This window comes from Saccostrea echinata, unplaced genomic scaffold (genome assembly GCF_033153115.1).
Source record: "Saccostrea echinata isolate AGI-Se365-2 ecotype Australia unplaced genomic scaffold, CSIRO_AGI_Sech_v1 ptg000001l, whole genome shotgun sequence".
Taxonomy (NCBI): domain Eukaryota; kingdom Metazoa; phylum Mollusca; class Bivalvia; order Ostreida; family Ostreidae; genus Saccostrea; species Saccostrea echinata.
In genome coordinates, this window is record NW_026889750.1 from 24,265,769 (window position 1) to 24,276,726 (window position 10,958).

Genomic DNA, 10,958 nt, shown 5'->3' on the forward strand with positions numbered 1-10,958 from the left:
TTTGAAATATATTTTAACCTAGCCTCTTTAATTTCTTTTTGTGTGCATTCAAAAACATAATGAAATTCATCACCAATCTTAATAAGATCACATAAAGTACAAATCCTTTCTTCTCTTGGAAGACCATTCCATCTACCAGTTTGAATAGGGAGTTTAAAATTGTTACATCTAAATTTACATAGTAAAGTTGAAAATTTTCGAGGCATGTTAACAAGATATCTTTCTGGTTCAAGTATTTCTTTATAAATTCGATAATTAACACCCTTGGATGAATTATAAACATTACTTTTCCAGTTTTGGATATTTTGGTCAACAAGTATTCTTTTTACTTTATTTTTAACCCATGCTACACATCTGCTGTGTTGTCCATAAATAAGATAATCCACATTCATCTAAAATATTTTTAACATAGTTGGCCCAAGGCAAATTATGTCTTGATGCCAGTGCATACATTTTTGTAGCAAATTTATCCATCGTTTGAGAAAAATGAAGTTTTGCCCAAAAAGTAACCATTCTCACCTTATTATTAATGATAAGTGGGAATCGGCCAAGTTCCCCATATACCATGAAGTTTGGCGTTTTAGTGTTCAAACCTAGGATATATTTACAATATTTTGAGTGAAGTTTTTCAATTAAAGTATTTTTTGTAAATCCCCATACTTCACATCCCTATAATAAAACTGGTTGAACAATTCTGTCAAACATATCTATCTGACAATCTTGATATGAGAGTTATTTACTCCACAGAAAAATCTATTAATACAATAATCTAGTATAAATACTGAAAAAGTTAATCCACTGTAGTTATTATCAAGTAATAAAAATATTTTCCCCCTTTTCACCCCAGATTTTACATTTTTTAAAAAAATATTTTTCATATACAGTTTATTTTCAGCTTCTTGCTGATAATATTATTTTACAGTATTATATTCGATCGTATATTTTAACAATAGGTTTTAAATGTACCTGAATATATACATACATGTTTATGCATATATATCTTCAAAATATAATTTCAACTGAACTAAATTATATGAAATAATTTCAAATCCTTCCAATAGCTACATATGCATTCCCTGAATATGTTTCTGTATATTCTATCTAAAAAGTCCAAAATTATTTATAAAAATTGGATGGATATAGACCTATTAAAAATCCGTAAAAATATATATAACAACTGTTCCAGAAGAATCATAATACACTTGAGAAAAAAAAATAGAATTTCGGAATTAAATGGCAATAGAAACGCATGGGTGGTGTTTGCAACGGTGCGATACCTCATCGTGGCCGCTTAAAAAAATGAATTGACTGATGTATGCAAAATTTGATTGAAAATCCAGACTTGAGACAGCCCCCTTATAACTATAAACCAAGCACCCAATTCTTTGATGTTCGTGCGAAACAGAAAATTCTATGAAATTTGATCTCTATTCTAAGGGGAGTCTGCCGGAATGAAGATCCCAGAGGGTCGAATTTTACCGTGTTTCCACGAGGAAGACAGGCTCTACAGATCTGACGGGTTGATAGTTTGATCGTTTTGATATCGATGAGGAGGTGTTAATTAGCGTTAAATTAAGCCTTCTTTTCGATTTATGACCAGACATGTACAATAAAATATATGAAATAAAATTCTTTGAATCTACCACAAAAATGTCATTTGTTGCTCCACTTTACACATACTTTTTAACAAAGACTAGTTAGACTCTATTATAAATGTGCAAAAATTACAATCAAGACTTAGATTAACTTTATATAGAATAACGTAAAAACCTCCAGAATTGTTCGTTTTAGTCGAATTTTATCTTTTTTTAACATGGCATGATAATGTTGTTTCTGTTTATTTACTTTATAGGATGTATATATAAATCCCTCATATTTAAATTTATTTTTCTCTCAGATTGAAATGTATGTAGATCGCTAAAATTTGGGTTTTCAAGTTACTAGAATGTCCAGGATGTGTATATTTAAAAAAATTGAATATATTTGTTAAAAGAAATAAAATAACAAATGCAGAAATAACTATTTTAAGCTTACACTGTACCTATAACTAACCATTTCAAAACATGAGATTATTCTTTGATATAATGCACAATTCTGTATAAGCACAAACATATAGTTTGGCGACTTCTGTGTACCGAAGATTTCCTGTTGCGCCGGACATCATCAAGACTAATTTTCCAGCTGTTATGATAACAGCCATCAGACAGTTATACGATGGGTTGTATATTTCCCACCAAATCCGAAACCACATAATTTTCCATGATTACTATATATATCTATTATATTCTTTTTTCAAAATATTCTTACAAAATTTATTGTACCAAAAAAAAAAAAAAAAAAAAAAAAAAAAAAAAGAAAAAAAGTTACATATTAAAGGTAAGTGAATTCAATATCCGTGGCCGTCTTTTTTGGAAGCCTTTTCCTTTGATAGTTTACCTTGGCATACATATTCAAGAGAAGATGCAACTGCACCATGCTGATTTTACGAGACATGTGCAGCCATAAAATTCGCACTTTTGAAACGCTTAAAAATCTTGCATTCGCAGATTAACAAATCTCTTTTTACGTTTGCGATTTTAAAAATTCGTCTCCATGTTTATATTTTGGATAACTTTACCACACGCAACCGGGATGGGTTTCCTGGCTGTCTGCACACGGAGCGATACAGGTGATAGTCCGTCAATTGCACGTGCAACGATTGCACGTGCATCTAATTTTAATATAAGATTTATAGCTTCTTTAATGATATTATAAACCTATGTTTACGACCTTTGGTTATAAACACACGTGGTTGCCAAAAGTCTTTTATAAGTTGGGTTTCACTCTGCCCAGCCAGAAGAAGTTCCCTCAAACAATGCAGCTTTTGTTGAGAAATTCTTTGCGATCACGTACAGCATGAGTAAACGTCAAATTGAAGAGAATAAAGATACTTTTTAAGTCTATTATCTGATATAAAATGAATAGATAAAAAATTGCCGCATTTTCTTCATATCAATTTATATACTTTTTGGAATTGACAGTTTCATAATCATACAAATTTGTCGTGTTCAGACTTCAGTTTAAGATAGGTCATTTCTTTTCACTTGCGAATAGAAACGATAAATAGTTTTCAATAAATCCTAAATTTTTGTAATGGACATTTGTAGTACCAGTTGAAATGACTGAATGAAAGATGGCCATTTCGAATTTTTTAAAAGAAAGTCTAATGCATCAGTTAAAATAGCTTCTGAAAAAATGGACATTCCCACAGCCATCAGTGAAGCATATGTCCCGAGAACCAACTTCGTCGACATTCTTGCTGTTCTGCCGGAAAATGTACGACATCTTTTGGCGATATCAATATCCCATTCATCACCAAGTCTGTCAGCAAAAGCAGATAGGCCACTTTCCTCCACACAGAAAGATGTTTGGAAAATAAACAAAGCTATCGGCGAAATAAAATATATCTTTAAAGTTAACAACTACTTTTTCCTCTCAAAACTGTATTTATCTTGTATCATATTTAGCTCATTTGATTTAGTTTTTTTTCTGAGATCCAGATTTTGAATCGAACCAGTTTACTTGGAAGTTTGCTGGGAATATGAAATTGAATATTGAAACTTTCTGAATTATTTTTTTTTAATTTTACATTGTATAAAAATAGGGTACGTAAAGAATTTCTCGTGAAACTGCATAACATTACAATACCATTAAGTATCTCAAGTGAATTGCAATTTTTGTAAGACAAGGTGGTATACAGCAAATCATATTGCAGGAAAACTGGCCACCATAACCAATCGTTTGTTATGCAATACGTAGATTACAAGAAAAGAGAGTAAATTAATAGTACCAAAACGTGGTGGAATTCCTGAATCTCAGTTTCGGCAACTGTGCGTGAAAAATTGCGTTCCTATTGGCCGAGCCCCGAGAACTCTCGCGGGAGGACGGACAGATTTTATCTCCGAAGTAGGAGAGTTCCTTTGCATTTCTTGGCACATCTGAATATCTCATTGTCGTTTCTAACAGTCATAGATTTATGACGGCAAGATAGGAATTGTCATTTTCTCTAAAAATAATGGAAGAACCAGAGAGGGGGATTAATTCTAATTCACAAAATTGTTCTTCCGGCCCTTGTTCCACATATTCCGCCATGGGACGATTTTTCCAGAGAACAAGTGCATTTGACTGTATGCACCCCTCTCAGTCGGGGGGTGTAGGACTAGCTCCAACACCCACAGGATTTGGATACTCAGCATACCCAGGTGATTGGGGATTTATGCACGGACCGAGCTACACACCCAGCTTTAACTTCAACAGAACTTTAAACAGTCCTTCCAATTTTTACACCGTATCAAGAGACTTTGGGACTTCGCTCGGACATACTGTGACTGGTCCACCTCCTTTAATTGGAGCTAGTGCGGGCTCTGTGGGAATTTCCTGTGAACCGGCGGATAATTATGGGTCCGGACTGTGTGGGGAATCGCCATGTTCTCCGGCAACCAGTGACAACTGTTTGTCAGATGATCTGGACAAAAAAGAAAACAAAGGACATGGTAATGCTCTTGAATTTTTGGTTTGATAAGATCCGTTGTTTTGCATGAAATTGCACCCCTAAAACAATTCTATTTAAAAGTGAGTACTCTTTTAACAAAACAAATTAGTAAATTTATTTTAAAAAAATCTATATGAAAATTTACAATTTTGCCAATGTACAATATTTTTTTAAAACTATAATTAAAAAAAAAATCGGTGAAATAAATCTTGGACCCTCTAGCCCTGCATAACCTACATATTGTTACATTATCGGAAAAATAATTTGCTAATTATCAGAACATGCAGAAGGGATAAATAAACTTAAGATATAGGGAAAAAATATTTCGTGAAACAAAGCTTGAGTTAAAATACAAACTTAGAGGTAACACGTGACTATAGCAGCTTTGTCATATTATAAATTTTGAACTTTGCGTCTGATGGTAAATATAAAATTGACGGTAAAATTTGTTTTTAAGCCACCCACTTCATTAATAACTAGTTTTCTATAGGGAAAATATTTTTGTGCATGAGGCAGATAAGTCTTAAAGTTGAATAATTGTTTATTAAAAGTTCTTTCTACAGAAAAAGTTAGAAACATGCAAAATTAATAAGGTTAAAACCTACCATCTTTTATTAAACATCTGTATATCGTTACTGAGTATTGATTAGTTTAATTATTATAGTCATTCCACTTACATGTAAGCCGAAGGTATTAATATATCTCTCTAACATTGTGCGCTATTTTGCCGATATTTTACTGAATGTTGTCAATATTGTGTCGTTGTTCTGAGTTATAATTAATTCAATTTAATTAGTATTTTATTATGTAAAGCCAGTTTACATAATTGGATTGGACATCAGGCATAAGTTGTTCTGAGTTATATTTATTGTAATTTAAAGAAAGCAATACTATATTTTAACGTTTAAATTCTTGTTATAAAGTAAACGTTAAGATGCATGTTACCGAAGACAATTTCAGAACTGTGAGTTTATGCCAGTAATTTTTAAGTCTTGGAAATTAGGGATCAAAGGGTTCTAAGAACCAACGGGGATTGTATTGAATAAATAGAAGATGATTATTTATTCTCATACCATAAAACCACTTGATGATAATTGATAATGACCGCAAACAGCAGCGAATACACCGCATGTTCTTTGGCGAAGTTTTGGATCATCATACAGAAAAATTATAATATATACATCAAGAGACACTTTCTGCAAAATCATGTTTGATATTCAAAATATATTTCAATAGAATAAAACAAAAATGCTTTTAAAGTTTTAGAAAGTATTGAATTTATTTCAGTATTAATTAATTGTCAACAGTCATACATTTGAAATCTTTGCCTTCCCTAATTTATTCTAGAGACATACTTATGCAAACTATAGGCATATTTTAATCATTGCCATGTTACACGGAGTAAAGTTATAAACAATAATACCATCAAAAAAATTTTTTTCTTATATATAAAAAAACAAGTAAAATGGTGAAATGTATATTTAATTTGATAAAATTTTGTAGTTGTTTGGAAAAGTTTATCGTAAGTCGTTTTCCCTCGTTTTAACAAATGCTTTGTCTTATTTTAACAAACCTGGATCACTTGCCAGATCTTTAAGCATTCAGTGAGATGGTTATCAGCCATGACAAATTAGTTATTAATTAATGATACTGACACGCGAATGACTTCATTTACACCAGTAAATGATAACGGGAGATAACATGATGGATTGAGGTACAAGCAGCCGATAGATAATTATCACGTGATAATGAAAAACCATATTTTAACCAAATTACTTTCCGGATGTTACGAAAGAAATTAATGTTTAGGTGTATTGTTTGATTAACAATGTTCAAATAACAATGTTGATGAAAACAATTGTCTCTAGAAGGAGTTGTTGTGAGAAAATAACGTTAACGTTAACGATGATCAAATTTTTTTCTCATGTTTGACAAAATCAAATTAGAATTGATAAACATACCTACATTCTAGAAAAACATTAGAAATTCGAATCAGCAGAATTTTCTAGAAAGTGCCTCGAAATGGGACTAAAATAATCAAATTGAGCAAAAATTCTAAATTTTGAAAATTGGGTATATTCAAATATATTTGTTATATTCTAATTGCAGATCATGAACAATTGTATATGAATGGTAAACAATATTAATGATTAATATCAATCTGTAGAATTAACTGTAGATGTAACCTTTTTAAAAATGTAGAATTTGAACACCTCATCATAAAAAATACTGTGTTCTTATTTTTTTAAATCAGTTTTGTCACATCAGTTTTATTTCCTGTAAAACTTTCCTTAGATCTTGATTAAAGTTATTGAGACATGCATCAAGATAAAATATTACACGGATGAAGGCAGACATGATTTTCAGCCATGCGTGTTCGATAGCAGAATCCCGTATCAATCGTGAGCTCTAGCAAATTACCACTTCTAAGATAATTAACCAGATTATCTACAAAATTACATAAAATATATTAATCTACCTACTTAAGAAAATCACATTTACGAAAAGATTGAAATATTTGTTTTGCATTGACTTCATAAATCTTAGCTTCAATGTAGATAAAGATAACATGCACGAGTAACACATCCTTTTTATCGAAGATTTATTCGAATATAAAATTTGTACAAAGAGAAAAAATAAGAATCTTTTCCAATTGCATTCAAATGCACTGCAACGATTTTCTGGATAAATTGGACATTCTACAATTCATTCGAAATTCTACGATATTGTGAATAGTGCAATATTAAACAATATGAAATAAATATTAATCAATGAATTAATTAAGCTACAATTCTAGAGTTGAAATAATGCAAAGGAATACATTATTGTTCAAATGATGTTCTCCAGTTGTTACATTTCGATTCGAATTATGTAAATTATTTGCATTTAAATTGAGATGTACATGTATACTGTCCAGTATCACATTAACAGTGCAAAATTTACCGTAAATTTTATACTCTCCTTCAACAGATCATGAGTTTTGGTGTTTTTTTTTTTTAAATTTTTGCAATTGGCTGTCTTGGGTTGAAGTTAACTTCAATTCACAATTACATTATCTTCTATGACATTTGATATCCTGAAAATTTCTTCTTGCCCTTCGCTGATGCTCTCTTCCATTCTTTTGCAAACTACTGCATTTATTTTCAGCTAAATGATAAGTACTATTGTAATTTTTGTTGCTGTTGTGTTCGATACATTTAATATTAGAATATGTACGTGTAAAAAATAGATGCTTTTATTTAAATATATATATATATATAATTATTTTATTTTCTTATTTCTTATTTTATTTCTTATATCGGAGTAATATTATCATAGACAAAATAATTGAAAGACATTGTATGCTGTGAAAAATGATAGCATTTTTTCACTTTTTAACAACTGCATTACGTATCATCACTATGTTTATTTTCATTTTTAATATTTTTCTATAGAATTATCCGTATCATCCTAAAATAAGAAGCTATGTCAAAATAATCCTCAGATAAAAGATATGATGCTAATGTTTAATTATGATAAATAAGATGAAGAATTTGATGCTGAAAAGCTTGAACAAGTGCAATGATCTGCTTCTATAGAATTGTCACAGGTCTACCTATATTTGTGTCTAAAGGGACACTTTACTCCGAAACTGGTTGGGAAACTTTAAAATGCAGACGCTATATTAGAAAAATGACTACCATGTCGAAAATTCACAATGGGGAATGCCTGAATATCTGAGCGATATTGTCCTAAACAAACGTGAAAAATGAATCAAAATACAAAATCCGCAATTAAGAACAGTTCAGAGTCCCAAGATGTAGATAAGAATTATTTAAAAGATCTTTCATACCAGATGCATTTATTAAAGGTAGAGACGAGAGAAGCCATCTCACTCGATGTATTTCTTAAGAGTTAAGACCTTCATTACGAAAGTCAAAAATCCCCGAACGTATTTTCATTTGGAAGCCGCTATACAAATATAATCCATACTAAACTATGACACAACTGTATACTTAACTATGATCTATACAAACGTAAAATTGTAACTAGTCCTTATGTTCCTGTGATTTTGAAGATCATATCACTTTTTAATTTTTTTTCTTTTGTTTTTTTTTTACTTGTAAAAATTATCCTTATACTAGAACTAGTCTTTTTAACAGTGTGTTTTTGATTTATGAAGTGGTCACTGTTATTATTGGTGATGTAAATATACTTTTTACAGATTAATAAAATTATTTTTAATTTGCTGCTGTACACAAATTTATTGATGAAACCTGTATATTTTGAATTTCAGAGTTGTATGAATTATTTTGCTTGACATACATTTGTATTGTTATATTTAAGGATAGGAACCAATAAGTTGTTAGAACTTGTTTCCAATCCTTTTTTATTTTTTCAATGAAATATGTTCAAAAACAAAGAATATTTTTTTTTCTCGTTTAACAGACAATGATCCTTACAAATTAGATTTATCAGTCAAACCTCGCAAGGAGAGAACAGCTTTCACAAAACATCAGATCCGAGAGCTGGAAAAGGAATTCACCGTCCATAACTACCTAACTAGACTGAGGCGGTACGAAATCGCAGTGGCCCTCGATCTGACCGAGAGACAGGTACTATAGAATAATATTTACTTAATAAACTGTGTATTTGAAAGGAAGCATATCAACTAATAAATAAATATTTAATACAAACTAGTAAATTTCAGCAATTAATATTCTTCAATAATAAGAGAGTAATAAAAAAATTATCAAATGCTTATCAAACGCTTTAGCGTATTGCAGTGACAATACAATCTTCAAAGAGGGCATTGTTGGTAATAGATCTATTAATTTTATAATCACTGAAATAAGAAATATGATGTCGATAAAAATCTTTAGCTGAGTACATGTAAATCATAAAATGAACTGGAAAGATAGTTACTCACTCTCCCAAGTACTTTTCAACCACAGGTTTCTAAAGATATGTCATTTCTATTTATAGTTAACCTATTCATTCGAAAAAAATAAGTTCAATCAACAATTACGGAAAGTTTATTGATTTATGTTTGGTCTCGAAAAAAGAACTAAAACCGAAATTCATTTAGATTGATACATGTATATATACCACACGACTTTGAAGAAAAATCTTACACGGACAACACTTAGAATTAATTCAAGATTTGTAGCGTGTTTTAGTTTACGCACACAGTCTATTATATTTATAATGTTTACAGGGATTCAAAGAAAACATATTACTATTTTATTAGATAAGGTATGTGGGAAAATAAGAACTCTTCTAAAATCTTTTTCAAGCTGAACATATTTTTTTGTGCAATACTATGTTTGTGACATAGCATACAGTGTCAAAGCATACAGTAAGTCACGATCAATATGTATTTAGTACTTAAAAATATCTTAAAGATTTTTTATTCTCTCTTTTGCAGGTAAAGGTTTGGTTTCAGAACAGACGAATGAAGTGGAAGCGTGTAAAAGGAACGAAGCTGGTCAAAGACAAAGTGGACGGACAACTGAAGCCCATCATGGCGCCTAACATATCCTCAACAGCCTCTGAAGTACAAAACTGTGAAATTCAGCAAAGTTAACTCACGGATTAAAAGAAAAAAACATTGTCCATCATCTATACTCATATGGAAAATAATGCAGCTACATGTATATTTTTCTGGGAGTTTTGCAAAAATCACAATGTTTGAAATTTATGTGTACACAGAGAGTCGAACACTGGATGACACCCGCATCATGTGTTGGCGTGGGAGTAAAGCATCTATACCAAATATTGACTGTTGGTCGTGTATGCAACATAAGAAACCTTGCCTTTCTTAGGACTGCTTTAATTTGGAGATATCCTTTGACTATTTGAACAATGTCTCATATTCTGTACCCTGCCTTGTTTCAACTCTTTGGAATCATATTTAATATTCATGCATAAACGCCTTTCCTTCGAATTTTTGAGAGCCTGCAGCAATGTTTGTATGAAATCGTTTTCGAGTTTATCAAGAATATTCTTTGTCAGGTATTTACACGGATTAAAATCATCTTTTGATGAAAAAACAAGCCCTTTAACATTGAAAGTTCTTCAATCAGTTAACCAATTTGCAATTGACTGAAATCCCTCATTAAGACTTTCATACATACTTGTGTATTGAAATAAAGTTTTAAATGAAATCATCATGTTGTGTAACTATTCAAATAAAATTTGACTTGACTAAAATAGAAAAAAATTATGAATTTTTTTAAGTGTTTCGAAATTATGTAAGAATTCTTGTAGATCAATTTGTCAGAAACATTCAAATTAAGATGAATCATTTCAAAGAAGGGTTTGCATTCATAGATTTTTTCCCAACGGTTCAAGTCACAATATTCAATTTCAATAATATGTAATTACCCCCGGTAATCCGGAAAAGTTCATACATGTTTCCTCTTGGATTTAAAATACGTTTTTAAGG

At 30.7% G+C, this 10,958-nt stretch overlaps 1 protein-coding gene across 1 annotated transcript; it reads left to right on the top strand.

Annotated features, from left to right (window-relative positions):
- The first annotated feature begins 3,920 nt into the window (after nucleotides 1–3,920).
- On the top strand, nucleotides 3,921–10,677 carry LOC133187669 (homeobox protein MOX-1-like). The gene is made up of 3 exons (XM_061323087.1): nucleotides 3,921–4,532; nucleotides 8,960–9,126; nucleotides 9,939–10,677. The coding sequence occupies exons 1-3, from the start codon at nucleotides 4,055–4,057 to the stop codon at nucleotides 10,095–10,097; spliced, it is 804 nt and encodes a 267-aa protein (XP_061179071.1). The 5' UTR covers nucleotides 3,921–4,054; the 3' UTR covers nucleotides 10,098–10,677.
- Nucleotides 10,678–10,958: the final 281 nt, after the last annotated feature.

Coding starts and splice junctions, on each gene's coding strand:
- LOC133187669 (XM_061323087.1), top strand. CDS start 4,055: ATGGAAGAACCAGAGAGGGGGATTAATTCTAATTCACAAAATTGTTCT. Junction 4,533..8,959: donor AAAAGAAAACAAAGGACATG/GTAATGCTCTTG, acceptor CTCGTTTAACAG/ACAATGATCCTTACAAATTA. Junction 9,127..9,938: donor TCGATCTGACCGAGAGACAG/GTACTATAGAAT, acceptor TCTCTTTTGCAG/GTAAAGGTTTGGTTTCAGAA.